Source organism: Phacochoerus africanus, chromosome 9, assembly GCF_016906955.1.
Source record: "Phacochoerus africanus isolate WHEZ1 chromosome 9, ROS_Pafr_v1, whole genome shotgun sequence".
In the NCBI taxonomy this organism is placed as follows: domain Eukaryota; kingdom Metazoa; phylum Chordata; class Mammalia; order Artiodactyla; family Suidae; genus Phacochoerus; species Phacochoerus africanus.
The window spans coordinates 105,706,433-105,724,446 of record NC_062552.1 but is presented as its reverse complement, the minus strand read 5'-3'; the positions used below and the strand labels follow the sequence as shown (position 1 = coordinate 105,724,446).

Sequence of the window (18,014 nt, the reverse complement as noted above, 5' to 3'; positions counted from 1 at the left end):
AATTTAATCTATGGGATGCAAATCCAAAACTCATCATGGACTGAACCGATGATAAGAATGAAAGGTTTTTAGGAGAATAGGGAGGGGGGAGGTTTGTATTAATGGGGAGGGCCACGCCCCACGTCCACCAAGGCACAATTCTGGGGCACCCCAGTTACATTAGTCACATCATATTGTATGTGGATGGTGCCCCCTAGTGGTGAGCAATGCATGCCCGCCCATTCATCCATTCAGGACATCCTCGGATTTAGGATGTGCCAGGCATTGCTCTAACTGCTGAGCAATAGCAATGAACCAAGCAGGAAACTCTGGTCTCTCTGAACCTAGAGACAGTTTCATTCAATTATTTTTTAAATGCAAAAAGTACTGTGCCAACCAAATAAAATGCCTGTGCATGCAGAATATGGCCCATGGGGCCACCAATTAATGACCCCGCTCTAGGCTTTTAAATTACTTCTGTGATCTTGCAAGTTTTAACCACAGAAATGTACTGACCATATATTTGCACCCACTGCTTAACTCTTGCTTAATGAGAGCTCCCTGTACATCAAGTAAGCTAATTATTTTTCAATTAACATTCTATATCCCCACCCCAGTGCCTGTACTTGCCACTCCTTCTTCCAAGAAAACTTAATTCCTAGAGGTGATCTGTTGGGTAAGTGAGGAAGGAAAATTAGAATGAGATGAGGGTCATGGCATTCTGCCAAAGCATTGTCTGCCTAAGCACCTGTCAGTTCTGGAGACTAATGGGAGAAGCAAGCCATTGAGCATGGTCAGTGTGATTCTTGAGCCAATTCAAAGTCTGCTCTTAACCACCTACAAATTTAATTAATTTTTTTCAAGCAAAAAGGAAGATCCCCTAAAGTGTCAGGTCTTTTAGGGGTTAGGTTAACAGAAACAGGGCAAATTTAAAGAGCTCTTTTATAAAGGAATTTATTTATCATCCTTATGGCATCTTAATGGCATTTGATGGGAAGTTTTAATTTAATCTGTGTATAGGCAAAATGGAAATAAAGGAAGATCTGGTCATCTAGCTACTGGGAGATTTTCTCTTTTCTTTTCTTTCTTTCTTTGCCTTGGAAACTTCAGTAAAACTGAAAAGAAAACTTGTATTAGTTTTCTACAAGAAGCTTTAAAGAAGTGTTGTGATGGTACTCAAAGAGTTTAAAAAGTTTTCCACCTCACGACTCACTTTGAATTTTCTTAAATAAGATCATCACTCAAAAATATTTTAAAAACCTAGGTCAGAAATCTGAAGAGACCATCATTGTATATAGACATAAAAACGGAGGGTAAGTATTCACATCCACTAAGAAATAGAGCAGAGACAGTCTAAGATTACTCTTCCTCTTTTCTACCTGCCTTCCAGGATTCCTTCTTTCCAAAAACCCCTTTTAAGTGCACACTAACAATAATCAGATGAGAGGTAGTTTCCCTATCAATCTACAGATTATATTAAATAACTTCCCAAAGTTTGGGAGCATTTCCTGAAAATCCTCAAAGGTATTAATTTTTTTCCTTCTCTCTCTTTAAATCACAAAGCAAAATTCCACTGTCTCTCTGCCCCCCCACTTCTTAAAAAAAAAAAAAAAACAACTTGTCGAGTTTTGCTTTTCTATTCACTGCAGTCCTGGCCAAAGTAAAGCCCTCTTTCTCAATGACGTCAAGATCTTTACCAAGATTAGGCTTTCATTTCTCTATTGCAGCAATTAGCCAGGGAATGTATAAAAGGCTTCAGGGAGCCTCACTGGGCTGCAGAGAGAGAGGCACTTTGCACCACAGACAGATAGCACGAAGGAACAGCCAGAGGGAGTCAGGAAAAAGAGAGGAGCCGGTCGCTCCTGGAGAAGGGAGAAAGTGAGACAGGCTAGGAGAAGAAGAGAAAGTGTGTGTAAACGGAGTAAAGAAGGGAAAAAACTACCCTTAAAGCACATTTTAAAAACTTTGGCAATTCTAGAAAGAAACAGGCTACGTTTCAGAACCTAGAAACAATGCGACGCTAAAGAGAATTTTGCAAATCTCTGCCACAGTCTCATAGGTGCTTGGAAATGAAAGTAGAACTGCTTGTCTTTAACCGATTCTGAGAGGGGTAACTGGATTAGGGACGGGTACGCCAGTGGTTTTTTTTTTTGTTTTTTTTTTAACATCTTAAATCCTGAAAAAAAAAAAAAAAAAAAAAAAAGCAGCAGCTCCGTATTGAATGAATTGATGGGCACACTCCAACTACTGGGCTGGAGAGACTGGATTTGGTCTTGCCATTTCTGCTTCTTTGAAAAAGGAGACAACTTGGGCTTCCTTTTAATTTAGTTTTTCTCCTTCTCCCCCACCCCCAACCTCCCCCCTCACCTCCCCCACTCCCCTCTATCACCACCCCCCTGTTAAATAAGAGGGTGAAAGGGAACCAGAGCGCACAAGGAAACTGACCCAGGAGGCAGAGAAGATGGGCATCCTCAGCGTAGACTTGCTGATCACACTGCAAATTCTGCCAGTTTTTTTCTCCAACTGCCTCTTCCTGGCGCTCTATGACTCGGTCATTCTCCTCAAGCACGTGGTGCTGCTGCTGAGCCGCTCCAAGTCCACCCGCGGGGAGTGGAGGCGCATGCTGACCTCAGAGGGAATGCGCTGCATCTGGAAGAGCTTCCTCCTTGATGCCTACAAACAGGTGAGCTGCGCCAGAGCAGAGGGGCTTTGCAGGGCGGCCGGCAGGGGCAGGAGTAGGGATGCTGGGGACTGGGGCCTGGAGGGAGCATTGGCTTGAGGACTCGGGAGCCCTGTTCGGGGATGTAGCGGTTATGCTCAAGTGAGCTTCCCCGCTTACTCTCTACACCTGTGACACAAACTAGATTTGGGGATGACAGGCATTAAGCCACAGTGGCTCTATGTAACCCAAGAAGGAGCCTTTCTAATAAGAGTCATTCATGCTTGCTGTGGAGTAGAGGGTATTTGTGCCCGAGATTAACTTTGGGAAAAGTCAGAAAATCTTGGGGGAGGGCAGACTGCTGTATTTATTCTGCTCTTGTCGTAAACTGGCATGATATTTTGCTTGTTGAGAGGCTATGTGAGGTGCTTTAGGAAAGACAGTTCAATGGGTAGACACTAAAAAGCAAGGGAAAAAAAAGGTGCCACTCAGAACTCTCAGGGAGTTGACAGGATTTAACAAAATAGTCACAGCAGGTGTGATTTGGCATAATAGCTGCTTCATTTCTGGTGGAGGTAAGAGTTAATGAAAGCAAGCCTGTGTGTACCATCCTCAACTTCAATTTGGATTTGAACCTTTTGAAGCAGTTCTCAGGCACTGAGTCCCGAGTTACCAGATATCAGTTGGCAGCAGAACGATCTGAGAACTAGCTGTCAAACATCCAGACTTTGTTCTGGAAACCACATTTGCTTTGTTTCTCAAAAGTGAAGTAAGTTGTCTAGGGAAGAGCAGATAAGTCTACAGCTCATGACAATCTCAAAGCTATTATAACTCATGCCCGGAACACTGGAACAATGCCTCTTGCTTACGTGCAGGAGTCCTGTCCCAGGGGCTGTTGTCTCAAAACCAGAGTGATCTTTGTTTCTAAGTGAAGAATGCTACTGGGAGATGGTGGCACATCCTCAGCTCAGATGCTCAGGGGCAAAGAGGAAAGAGCACTGGTCCTTTGTTGCTTTGCTCCCTCTGCCTGTGCTCACCCTTGTGACTGCTGAGGGTATCTGGGCTTAGGAAGCATTGACTCATCTGACAAAAGCTACAGTCCAAGCAGACATTCTTGGTTTTTCATAATAGTGTTGAAGGACCTTGCCCAAGATGCCAGGGAAGTGAATTTGAGAGGAATATGGAAGCCAGTGAAATGGTACACTCTAGGCAGGCAAGCACCTCAGAAACAGAGGCCAAAAACTCAGATTAAGAGGGGGAAGGGGATGAGTCCTCCATAAATAGTACACTCAAAAAATAAATGTATGCACCAGGAAAGGAAAAGAGGTAACTTCTAGTAACAAGGAACCCAGAGTAGGATCCTTCCACTGACAATCAAACAAGTGCTCAAGAAGAAAATAGTCATTTTGAATTAGGGACGTTTTACTACCACACGTGTCCTTGTTATTGAGAGTAACCTACATGAAGGTCTGCATTTGTTGTCCTAAAGACGGGGTAATAGTAAGAGCTCTTGTTAGCAAGGGAAACTTTCTTTATAGTAATATGAAATGATATTCCAGGTTCTGCCAGTAAAGGCCCATTTTATACTGTGTACATGGGGTGAATGGGAGATGTGGGAGATGATCATTTTGTTTCCACAAATATATACATTGAATGTGAAATGTGTATGTTTCTTTTTTTGGAGGAGTAGAAAATTTGGAGGAGAGTGGAGTGTACATAAGTATGTCAGACATATTATTAATTAGGAAGTTTCCTCATCTATATCTGATTTCATAGGTGCTAGGAGATAACATGGCAATGCCAGTTATTTGATCTCAGTGTTTTAAACTCTTACTTTTTTGAAAGCTAGTTGACTTTTGCCTATAAATGAAAAGTCACGGCTTTGGAGAATTCCACTTATATGCATACCTACTCTCACCTAAAATAATGAAGGTTGTGATGTTATCCACAAATATTAAATGAGGTTGTTTCTCCTATTAAACAGCTTATTGAAATAAAAATGGAAAAGGAAAAAGTACCTCTTTAATAAACTTTATCGTTTATTTTTTCACTAATGTATAGTGTTTCATTATGTTGCAATATTTTGTTATTCCTTTTCCAGGAGACTGAGTAGGTTGAGTGGTTCGTTTCCTTTTTTCACACATGGTTTGCATATTATTCTTCTTCTGTATTGTTTCTGTCTACTGACTTGATTAGTGACCAAGTTCATGACTGATGTTACAAGGTTTACTTTTGATGACTTTTATAATAGCTGCAATGAGAAGCAACCTCAAGTACCCATATATCCAGAGATAAGACTGGACTGGGTTGTGATGAATGAAACATGGTGCACACAGCTGGCACTTAATTTAGGTCTCCTGTCTCCAAATACAGAAAGAGTGGCAGTGGCTCTGGTGGCTTTTGAGGGTCACTCAGAATCTCTGAAACAGGTTGAGTCACTTCCCTGAATGCTATTGTCACCTGCGCCTCTGTCTTTGGGTGTAGCCATTTCCAGAGGCACACCAGAGGAGGCTCTGGGATGGCATCACAGTGTTTCACAATCTTGTCTTGCCTTATTTTGAGGCTGCCACTGCCAGAAGTGGAGATTTCCAGGATGAGGGTGTGTGCACATGCCATAGGATGAGGCATGTCGTTTTTAATTCTCCTTATTGTTGAGTGACAGCTACTTGGGAAAGCATTTAGAGGAAGTGCAGTAAAAAGTGTTTTCCCTGTGTTTGGTTCCTGTAGTGGCAACAAAAAAATTAAAACAAATTAGAACAAAATAAGGCAAAAACCCCTTCCTCACTAAAATGGTAAATGGGATTTAAAATTAACTTTATGGGGAAACCTTTAAAGACAATTTGGGTTTGGTTAGAGGGAGCTCCATGTGCAGTTTGATAAAATAGAAACTCTCCTGAAAATTGTGAGAGATCAATGTGTTTAATAGATGTTTGTTATTTAAGATTTCCCTAGTCAGTGTCATTGCATCTAACACTGCATCCTTGTGCTGGTGCTCAAAGGCTCAAAAATATAACCAATAAGCAAACTACTCTGTCTGTGAGCCTGGCTCCTACCTAAATGAAGTGTAAAAGTAAACACACAGTATAGATGCTGACAAGCAGTTTAGCTTCTACATGGTCAATATTGCTGTGGCACAGAAAACATATTCATTTGAACATATAATTTTGGTTTTGAAAGGGTCTCTTTGACATTCTCCCCCTCCTCTTCCTTCACCTCAGCCTTTTGACACTCGTTTCTACAATGGAAAATGGCTCTTTTAAGAAAGAAACATTCCCAAAAGAACACAAAGAAGGCTACAGCCAGAGCTTGTTCATCACTTGGATAAAATACTGGGAAATGATAGAGCTTAGAGCTATATTTTCACATTACAAATCAAAAAGAGAACAGGGAATTGAACTCAGAGGAAAGAGTAGGAAGCTTATCCTTCAAATCTGATTCATTTGGCCAATTTGAATGTAAATGGTTAAATCACTCCTTAATAATTTTTTGGCCACATTTCTGAGGACATTGATGTAGGCTGTTTATTATGTCAAAGAATTTGAAATTTCCTGGTAGTTAATAAAACCATTCCAGGGCTTTGGACAGCAAGAAGGATGTGTAAAAATGATTCTGCCATATATGCACCCTCCCATTCTTATCATTTGCTTTACTTGCTATCATGGGATTAAGTAATATTTTGACCAGAAGCCTTTTTCAGGCTGTAGAAAAGAAAAAAACCAAGGTTAGTAGTATATGCTCTATTTCTAGCTTCTACTTAATGAATGGTTCTTTCTTTCTTTTTTTTTTTCTCGCCCTGCATTTCACAGTCCACATGCTAAAGCAGTATTATCCTTTTCCCCATGCAAAACTGTCAGCAAAAGGAATCCTATCATCAAGGGAATTAAATATGTGCCATGTATTTACACTCTTGTTCATATTTATAAATATGGGTATTGCAACATTTGAGCTTGGCCTAGAGACGTCCACTCTTGTAAAATTGTAAACCCTTTATTTACCTCCCTTGTTGGTGTTGTGTTGATGTTGAATACAAAACCAGAAGAAAGGACAACTTAATGGTGCGGATGAGAGAGATAAAAGTCAGTGATGATATTACATTTTACGTATGTCCTTTCTGATCCTTGCAAAATAAAGGCACCCTTTGGGAACATCGGAACTTCAAAACCAATTAGTGGAAATGATGCTTCTTGTGTTTGGGCATTAAATACTGGGCAGGGTTCTCTTTAGAGCAGCTAATGCTGGCAGGGAAAGAGGTACCGACCTAATTACTCTTCCGCAAGAGTAAAAAATGCCTTTTGAATGCCTCTTTGGCAAATATGTCTCATTAAGGACAAAAACCAAACACAAACCCTCTAAGAAGGAGAAATTAAGATGATAGGTAACTTGTGGCCAGGAGACTTTCTGTGCCACTGTGGGAAATTAAAACAAAGTTTGGAAGTACCAGGGGATAACTTGTTTTTGTTGAGCTTCTTTCCTGCGGCCTCAGTGTTATTATGGGACCAACTTTATTTTCTTCATCATTTTGGCTTTTTGTCAAGGAATGCTTTGCTCCTGGGGAGAGCAAAGAATCTTCCATCACTGAAGACCATGGTGATTCTCCCGTTCCATCTCAGCTGGGTGTAATGCCAAGCAAACCATGAAATTCTCCACTTGAAATGTTGGTCGTAACAGGAATTTAATTTTCATGGTAACCGAATGGGAAGATAAGAAATGGACAATGATGTCCATCTAAAATATTTTTTTTTTCAGCTTAAAGCAGACTTTTTTTAATTGCTGAAGTTTTTTTTTTTTTCTTTATTGCTGCTCTGTTGTCCTCTAACAGAAGTGTTTAGCAAAATGGACAAGTTTTATGATTAGTATATGATACCAATAAAAGCAGACTACTGCTCTACTCAGATGTGGCCTTCCAAGTCATGGGTGTATATTGTTCCCTCATGTTTTCTTAACAACATTGTTCTTACCTATGCGTTTTCTCTTACCCTCATGAAAAGGATAATTCTGTTTATGATATTCTCATCTGAAGTTGAGTCCTATGGCCACTCAGCAAAATAAAGAGGACTGGCTGCTTTCATTTTATGCACTACTCAGCTGAGATAATCAAGAACAGAACAACAGCATTAGGTGTTGATTGCTGCAGTGTGCTCTACTGTGGGGCTCCAGGATTCGCTCTTCTAAATAATCTGTCTCAGTGAGCTCATCCATCACCCAAATGTGATTATGTTCATTATAGGTCAGAGTTATTATTAAGTGTAAAATTCTTCACTGACCTCTAACTAGGATAATAGCAACTGTCACTCATTCAAGAATGTATTCAACCCCAGATTTTTAAGTATATGTATAAATTTTTTTCCCAGCTTAACAAAATGCCCCCCGCCACCTCACATACAGAAAGAGCATTATATATTTGGCAGCTTTCCTAATTTTTGATTTTAGAGTGAAGGTGTTGGACTTGTTCTAAGTTTTCTAAGGTGAACTAATCTGCACGTTGAAAGCAATTACATGACTGAATTCCACATTGTTACTAAGAAGGAGAAGGTGCTTTAACTTTCCAAGAAAATTAATTACAGGTAACAAGCGAGTCACCTGTGACTGAAGTCAGGTTAGATTAGTCAGTTGAATAATCAGGAATAATGTAAGGATAAACAGTCTTGCTTGGGTGAGAGTCAGGGGCGTCAGAGACCCATTTAACAAGACTGCACAATTGTTCAGAGTTCTTAAAAATGACTCCAAAATGCAGATGGATGTTTTCACCTACCAAGAACCTACAAATCTCTAGTCCAGAGATGATTTCTCTCCTGTGTATGGGTTATTCACTTACCGAGAAGTTGCTACCGCAGCTAATGGATTTAGACTAATCTGAATGCATTCAGATCTTTATATCACAGTATGTTGAGAAACATAGCACAAAAGTATTGTCAAAAGCAGCCATCCTAGGATCCTTATTGCTATTTTAAGTGGGAAAGATCTAACAAGAAGGCGATGTTAATACTGCGTATTCCCTAAATCTACAAAGGAGTACAAAAAGAACCTGTGGATGAAAAGGTTGATAATACCTTTAAAAATATATATTTAAATTTTAAGTATATTTCAAAACCTTAGAAGTGTCTCTTATATAAAACAGTCCATCTAAAATTGGCTGATTAGGTTCCTTCACCTAGTGTCACTTGCAAATTCCCCAAGAAAATTAATATAAATAAAATAACTTCCTCTCTGATTATAACTGAAAACAAACATACTTATTTAAATCATACCAACAGCTTCCTTTTCTAAGAAAGAAGATTATTATTCTAAGGTTATTTTAGAAAACTAAGTACTTGTTTCAAACCTGCTCTGCTAAGATTTTTCACGATGGAGAGAAAGGGCTTCTTCCTCCTCGATAATTAAAAATGAGTTATATGCATTAACGTTGGATAGACAATTCTTAATAAAAGCCCTTGAGTGTTTTTTATCAGTTTGGATTGTTGAGTTTTTAACAATTTACTTCTAAGTGACTTCAGAGAATAGCAATGTTATATGTGGTGGTGTTTATATGAGGGGAAAAGTTGATCCAGTTGGAAGTGTTTTGCAATATTAAGGATAGTGTATAAAAATCAATTGTACTATTGTACATTGTCCCCAATGTTATTGGCTTTGATTAAACCATTCTAGAGGAAGGTCCAGTTGTGTTAATTCAAACTGAAGTAATTGGCTCTTTTATGTTGCCTGTTTTTTTATTATCAATTTGTAGATTCAGAGACCAGCAAACTTTCTTTCAGTCTGTGTTTAAACCATGTGCAAAGGGGGCCAATGCAACAATTTTCTTCTGTACCTCTTCTGCCTGAGGATTTTATAATCCAGAGTAATTTGTTAATAAAATGTATGGTAGAAAAGTAAATGAGGAGTTCCCATTGTGGCTCAGTGGTAATGAACCTGACTGGTATCTATGAGGATGTGGGTTCGATCCCTGGCCTCTCTCATTGGGTTAAGAATCCCGCATTACCATGAACTGCGGTGTAGGTTGCAGATACGGCTGGGATCCTGAGTTGATGTGGCTGTGGCATAGATCAGCAGCTGCAGCTCTGATTCAACCCCTAACCCGGGGAACTTCCATATGCCACATCTGCAGCCCTAAAAACCAAAAAAATAAAAATAAAGATAGAAAAAAAAAAAGTAAATGGTTTGTGACTTCTAACAAAGGAAGCAAAAAAAAAATAGATGAAAAATGAGAAATTAAAAGAATTCTACAAAAAATATAACGATGTTTTTGTTTATTCATTTGTTTAGTGGAAATAGTGTGGTCCTAGTCAAAAGAACTCCAAAGTATGCAGTAGCCATAAACACCTCCAAGAAGGATATCCTGCTGAGGAGAGCTCAAATCACTTCTAAGAATAATTTTTTAAAAAACGTAGAACTGGAATTCCCACTGTGGCTCAGGGGAAACAAAGCTGACTAGCATCCATGAGGATGCAGGTTCTATCCCAGGCCTTGCTCAGTGGGTTAAGGATCTGCATTGCCGTGAGCTGTGGTGTAGGTCGCAGACGCGGCTTGGATCTGATGTTGCTGTGGCTGTGGCACAGGCCAGTGGTTACAGCTCTGATTCGATCCTTCGCCCGAGAACCTCCATGTGCCATGGATATAGCCCTAAAAAGCAAAACAAAACAAAAAACACATAGAATTACCTAGGAAAATGGTGTTCTGTTTCACATGTTTGGATGGCATCTATAATGGCAGCCTACACCCCTGCAGTGATTACTAGTGTGCAAAGAGTTCTTTTCCTTGTGTTATCCTCTTATAACTGTTTGAAGAAGACAGGCACCATTACCACCATCTTACAGATGGGAAAGCTGAAGTGCTGAAGAGATTAAGTGGGAGGAAGCCTTCTTATAAATGGGAACCCCAGGTTTTCTAGTTCTGGCCAGGAAGAGAGCCCATTGCTCTCTTTGTCCATTGTTTGAGATTAAATGACTTAGCATCAGGCAAGAAAATAAAAGTCTTTTCTGAGTACTTTAGAATTCAGAAGTGGGAATTCAAAAAGAGGTACGATGTCCCACAACTCTGATAATTTATTTTAAAGTAGATCATTCACTTTTTACTTTTAAAATGGTCAATTAATCATTCGTTATACGTTGTGTGCTAAGCACTGACACAAAAAAAGGATAGTAACGAATACCAGTCTCAACTTAATTATGAAGAGAGTTAGCTCCAGTGTCTTCAATGAGGAAAATAATTACCTTTAGTGACTCCACAGAATGAAAAAGACTTTTATTCTCTTTAGTGCCATTCATTACATTACCTGCCATGATGGCTCTTTCCTCAAATTGATATATGTTTACCATATCCTCTGAAGAAAATACCACAATTTATTAGAGCCAGTTGTTTCTAGATGATCTGACTTGAAGTGACAAGGTGTTTAATCTCTTCCTCTTTCATTTTTCACCACTAGGTGAAATTGGGTGAAGATGCACCCAATTCCAGTGTGGTGCATGTCTCCAATCCCGAAGGAAGCAACAACCATGGACATGGTACCCAGGAGAAAACAGTTGATGGAGCTGAGTGCCACCTTCTGGACTTTGCCAACCCTGAGCGCCCACTGGTGGTCAACTTTGGCTCAGCCACTTGACCTCCTTTCACTAGCCAGCTGCCAGCCTTCAGTAAACTGGTGGAGGAGTTCTCATCAGTGGCTGATTTCCTATTGGTCTACATTGATGAGGCTCATCCTTCAGATGGTTGGGCAGTACCTGGGGATTCTTCTTTGTCTTTTGAGGTGAAGAAGCACCAGAACCAGGAAGACCGATGTGCAGCAGCTCATCAGCTTCTGGAGCGTTTCTCCTTGCCGCCCCAGTGCCGAGTTGTGGCTGACCGCATGGACAATAATGCCAACGTAGCTTATGGGGTAGCGTTTGAACGTGTGTGTATTGTGCAGAGACAGAAAATTGCTTATTTAGGAGGGAAGGGCCCCTTCTACTACAACCTTCAAGAAGTCCGGCGTTGGCTGGAGAAGAATTTCAGCAAGAGATGAAAACTAGATTAGCTGGTTAAAAGTATGATTGCAACAGAGCTTTTTAAATATATATATATATGTGTGTGTGTGTGTGTAAAGAAAAGGAAACTAAGAACTGAATCCACTGTTTCAACTGAGTCCTATTATCTCACTGAAAGACAGGAATTTACAAGTCAGAAGAGCATAAACCTCTAACATCTCAATAAACTTTCACCACTTAAATGGCTTTGGGCTCAAGAGTAGCCCCATCATTTCTCTTCCTAGTGAAAAGCCCTGAAATGAAAAGATCCCAAGATGGAAAAGAAGAAATCTTATTTCAGCATGTGTTCAGTCTTCCCTGAGAAAGAAGTGATACAGCTGATGCATGCTTTGGGACCCGAAGGAAAGATTTACCTTATCAACTACTATGCTAGGGGTGCTACCATCATTGTTAGTAAAGGGTATTGCTTAGGCTTTCTTCAGCATGGATAGAGCCCAACTGGATAAGTCCTAAATATGTACTTATAATGAGTCTTCAGACCCAGGCCGTGTGGCTAGGACCTTAGTGTTTAACATGTTAGAGTACTTTCTGATGTTCTAATGCCTAGCCATGTAATGCTCTATGTTGGCCTGAATATCCCAGGACTCACAGGTATATTTGCAGATATCAAGAATGATCCCTGCTTGGAGAGTTAGAATGATCATCCGAAATCTGATGGCTACTTGCTAGGCAGGTGGGGGGAAGCACTAGAAGAAAATCCAGTTGACAAGCTAGGAAAATGAGGCAGAAAACAATTAGAAGGTTTCATAGAGCTTCATCTTGAAACCATTGAGTGGCACTAATTTGTTAGCTACAGAAACATGGGAACATAACACCAGGCGAGAAAAAGAGGCCCAACCAATGTAGCATAGAAAATATACATATGAAATCAGTGAATCTATCATATATTCCTAGATAGAGAATGGCAGATGGAGAGGGAAAAGACATAGTTTAATATTTTTATTACTTTTAGAAACAGGTTTTTGGTGTGTATATTTTCAACATGTGAATTATACCCCATAATACTGGTGAAAGGTAAAACCACTGGGTCCAGTGGTGCTGGTCTGTCCCTCTCCATATCCCTACAGTTTTGATGTGGTCCCACTCATTCTTGGTCTCAGTCTCTATGGTAGTGTTCTCTGAATGCTGAGCTCAGCAATATATAAATATATATGTATTCTCAGTGGCTATGGAAGATATGTGCCGTGGCCATTCAGCTGCAGCATTGTTTTCCTCCCAAAGTAGGGGAACTATAATGAATGAGAAGTGAGAACAAACAAGGTTTCTTCTGGTACAAAATAGAGTTAAGAGAAAGTTTGAGACAATTCCCATCAGTAATTTTGGAGGCTTTGATGTAAGGCAATCCTCAGTATCATGGAACTTGGTAAAATGGAATTCCCATAAATTTTTGAATTTGGACTTGGGTCTTCCAAATTTGTTCCTCTTAGCTGAGTTGTAGTAATCTAAGATCTCTATAGTACATGATTATACAATTTATATATATATATATACACACCATATTTCTCTTTAAAATGGAAATACTATAGTTTTACTTATAAGTAATATAATAACTAATACCCTAACCTCCAAAAGAATAGACCAACCAATTTTGTATCATACATTTTCTATTGTAAATTCGAGGATGCTATCAAATCACAGTATATGGTTATATTTTTATGTACAGTCTAAGACTCTTATGACCATTCCATTAATAATTGAATCATAAAATAAAACTGATAGAAAAAGACATCTAAAGTTGAAAATATCTTCCTGAACTAGTTGCCTGAAATGAGAAAAAAAGTGGAAACTCAGTGTGCAAGAACCAAAAGTCTATTTAAAAAAAAAAAAATGGAGCAACATAAGTCATATCACTTCATCGTTTATTGTTTAGATATTAAAGCACCATTTTAACTGATTGTTTTTAACTGCAACATTGAAGCTTCCTGGTGTTCTAAATTCTGCAAAACACACCCACAAAGAAACAAATCAAATTTTGAAAAGGCAATGCTACTGAATACATTTCTGGAAAATCACATTGAGAATAGATTATTTCTGAGTCCTCAGTTGTTAAACTATATAACTCGAGGCTTATCAGTGGGCCCCACTGATTTTTAAATTCAAAATGGTGTTGAGATCTGTGTGGTACCCTCGAGAAAAAAAATGAAGACTTGGTGGCAGCACTCTCTCACTGTTGTCCTCAAACTTCCCCTTTGTTCCACATGTACAATAATGGAACAGGATGTCAGAGAAGCTGGTGGGGGGATGAGATTTGGCTAAGGCAGTCAGTGCTAGGGTCTGGGGAAAAGGATGATGGAAAAACTATCCAGTTGTGATATATTTTTAAAGAAAGAAAAGGTTGCGTGCTGTAATTCCTCTCCCTGAGGATAGACCAGTGGAGAAGTGAAACAGGAAGTAAAAATACAAAGGCATAGGCTGAATATCAGGGAAAAAGTTATGTTCAGTGGAACATAGAAGAGTTACTGGAAGAAAGGCTGTTAGGGGCCAATGGAGAAAGTGAATTGACAAAGCTCAGGAATCCTACACTATGTAGAATGGCTTGGTGTTATCAGAGTTATGATAAGCCTATAGTTATGTAACTTATTTATCTCAGCATAAAATTTTATGATTTCCTGTGATATATCTTTTATGAACTTAAAAAGAACTCATTATTTGAGCTAGAGGAGATTTAATGTTTAGGTGGTATGCTCAGAAAAATTATTAGATTTTCAGTATCCACCCCACCTATCCTATCTTTTATAAGGTAGGTTCCTTTGAAGAACTGTAATTCTTATTCTCACAAAGTGAAATTTATATATATAATTTCATCATCTTAGTACCTAACATTTCCCACCCCCATAGGCTATGTTTACATGAAGCTATCAGTTTAGCCTTTTAAACTGAGTTAGCTTGTCTATTATTGAAATAGTCTCCAAGCAGTTTTAGGTATTATCATAGCATCTGGATTTACTCAAACACTTAGTGTTTGAAAGCCTTATGTCTTGAAACTATTCAACATTTATTTTATTGTTTAGGGAAAATGTTAGTGGAGTCAGTGATCACTTTCCTGAATGGGCATGAATGAAATGCCTGTGAAATAGGGTAGAAGTGTTTGATACTAAAATGTAACTGACGTCCTTGGAGGAGGGTAGTAGTGCTGTTCTTGCTTTGTATAGCTGAAGCGACAGTCATTTAACTCATATGGCTTTTCATATTCATGTTTTGGATCTCTGGTCCTTTGTCTTCACCCTGTTTATAGAATGTACTCCCGATTTTTGGTAATATCAACTTTGAAATGGCCTATTGATTTAGTTAAATTCTTCTGCCGTCCACCAGGAAATGTGAGTTCTGTGATCAAGGAGAGAAGAAAGCCCTGCTGTCTCTCATTTTGCCTGAATGTTTTTAATTTAGGGGGCCCCTGAATAAAAATTATGAAATGGTGAGGTCATTCATGGGTGCTGCCTTGCTGCATAAAACACCAGAGAAGCAGGTTAAAGACAATGTCTATGCATTTGGGAAAATTCCTAGCCGGATACAAGATGCTCTCAGCATATCCTATGGGCAATGTTCACAGCAAGAAGAATGCACTGATGTACAGAGCTTCCCATTCTGTAAGTCATAAGAAGATAAACATGGGCATTTAGTCTACCTATTTTGGGAAATAAGTTTAATGAGTTTGGTTAGAATCATATGGCCATTGACAAAGGGGAAAATGTAGGCACCAACTTCTGTCCCATTCAAGGATTAACAGACACTTTTACCAGCATTTAGAGCTTTTTGGAATATGCCCGGTGTTAGATTTCTGAGCAGTGGAGATTAACACTGAGGCTTTTAATTCCAGGAGGTTTTTTTTTTTTTTTTAATGATATTGCCAAAAATCTAAGGTAAAGTGTTTTTAGTTATATTCTGACGGTCTCTCTACTTCCTCCTTTAATCTTGAAAATAGAAGCTAAACACAGTCTTCCTATGTAAGTCCAGAATGGGGCATAAGTATCAGCTTCTGCTTAGTGACCAGCACTCTCTTTGTAGTCCTGAGGGCCTCTCTGAGAGAAAGGGAACAGGACCTGGGAGATCAAGCAAGTAGCTAACTTTAAAGACCCTAAGGGCTTGGGCTGCTGATCTGGGAAGATTTGAAAAGAATTTCCCACCTTTGGAGGAGGACTGATGAGTGTCATTGAGTGACTTCAGCAAAACATTGCTAAAATGTTTTGTTAAACATGAGCAAAACATTGGGCTACTTCCTAATGCCTTGCATTCTGGAGAGCACCAGAAGCAAGGTCTCAGACTTAAGAGATTCAGTTCTGTTCCAAGGCTAATCTGAACCAATAGAAAGCAAACATGTACGGATATCCAAACAATATTGCTCACGCAAGTTGGGGCTTGCTGCCTATCTTGGGCAGCAGCTCTGGAGCTCCAGGGAGTTTATTGCGTATTTACCGAGGAGACTTCGAAGACCCAGGAGATGTTTAATGAAGTCTCTATTTTGGCTCAAATCTCCATCCTTCCCCCATCCCAAAGCAAATAGGTAAACACATAAATGAAAGAAGCCCACAGAAGGGAGTGAGAAATAAATTTTTCCCAAGACTTCTCTAGACCATGTCACTGGTTGGTGTGGTTTTTCTGTGTCAAGATTGGAAGATGTGAAGACATAAGTATCCAGTATTTTATAACCAAAGCAATTAAAAGATATCGGGGAGGGAATGTTGGCCAGTTTTGTTTAGTTTTGCATCACATTATCACCAGACGCTATCACTAGCCCAAGTAATCGGGCACCCGAAGAGGGAGACGGAGATGTGCAGAGGTTACCAATGTGCAAATGATAACTACTGACGAAAGAGTCAGTGGCTCAGTTAGTGGTTGGATGTAGTCACATTCGTTTGCCTCTGCCCATCTCTGTCTCCCTAGCAAGGAGACTATTCGGGGCACAATGCTATGAGTCCTGGGTATATGTGGTGAGAATGCGTGTGTGTTTATCTCTGCTTTTCAGTTGCAGAAACAGAAATGCTCTGGAGATTGCCAGTAGAAAGAGTGTAATTATATTGGTGCTGAGTGGTACGTGTGCTTTTAAATTTGTTCTTGTATTTTAATAAACTTTGAATAAAAGAACAAGGTTACTCTTTGGTTCTATTTGTTTATTTTTAAATTACTCTCTAGAACTTGCCCCTGGCTGGAACACATTCATGCTTGACAAGGGAAAGAGAATCCATCATTCTAATATTTATTCCTTGGTATTTGTGGGCAAAATCGCCAGTGATGCCAGGTTATTTTAATCTCATGCTGTGTGCCAGAGTCTTCAAGGAAATCAAGACAAGTTAAGAGAAAATCTTCAGATACTTTCCATATTCATGAACAAGTTGCACAAAGATTTCATGGAAAGGGGCCTGTTAAAGAGACTGTAGAGCAAACCTTTACTTTGTTATATTTACACCCCTGGTTTTCTAAGTGCAATAAATAAACTTTCCAGGAACCTGGTTAAACCAATACATTACCCACACAGTATATATATGTGTGTGTGTGTATAATTTGTTTCATGATTGGCAACGCAATAGTGTGGAATTAAAAAAAATCAACACTTGAACACATTTATGTCAAGTGCTTTCCTCTATAAGAAGATATAAAGGATAGAATGATTTACAATGGCTGTGGCCTATTAACGAATAATGAATTAGTAACATAGTTAAACGTGTGTTTTGTTTCTGAAAACAGGTGACATAACCCAAGTCTTAGTATCTCTTGAGACTCTTGGTCTTGATTTCCTACATGTAGTAATTGATATTTGTAATGCCTTATATTATATTTCAGAATTTTAATGAAAATGTAAAGAATCATTACTTTGCCAACTGTTGATTGAGTTTCTATTCCTTGCAGGGTGCACCTGTGCTAGGTGCGATGCAATGCACAAAAGCGGTAAAACTAAACTCACAAAGACATGACTCCCTCAAGGGACCTGTCATGGACTCATCAAAACTGCAAGTAATAAACTGAAATTAGTTTGTAAAAAAAGTGAATATACTGGCTGATAGAACCAAACCCTGGGAATGGTTGGAATGAAACTTGCCCCAGGGATATTGAAATCCAGTGACATAGAAATCTTCAGTGCTTGCTAGGTCTTTTGTCTCTTCTCTTTTTTGAGTGTCAGCTTTTTCTTTTGGACCAGCTTCTCCTTATGCTGGGTGACCTGGCTAGGGGAAGTGCTTCACTCACTTTCTAACTATAAGATGGTTCAGAGCTTGAACTTTTCCCAAGGGAAGGACTTGAACTGGATCAGCTTGTGTTACATGTCCCCTCTGTTGTCATGGGGGTAGGGTCTGTTACCAGAAGGACAGCAAGGAATGGTGATAATACACAAAAGTATCAGAAGTTAACTCAGTGGCCATTATTTT

At 39.3% G+C, this 18,014-nt stretch overlaps 1 protein-coding gene across 1 annotated transcript; it reads left to right on the top strand.

Annotated features, from left to right (window-relative positions):
- The first annotated feature begins 2,157 nt into the window (after positions 1-2,157).
- Positions 2,158-16,745, top strand: DIO2 (iodothyronine deiodinase 2). The gene is given in 3 exon segments (XM_047796582.1): positions 2,158-2,662; positions 11,058-11,628; positions 11,631-16,745. Coding segments are annotated over 3 exon segments (816 nt in total). The 5' UTR covers positions 2,158-2,440; the 3' UTR covers positions 11,654-16,745.
- The last annotated feature ends 1,269 nt before the right edge of the window (positions 16,746-18,014 follow it).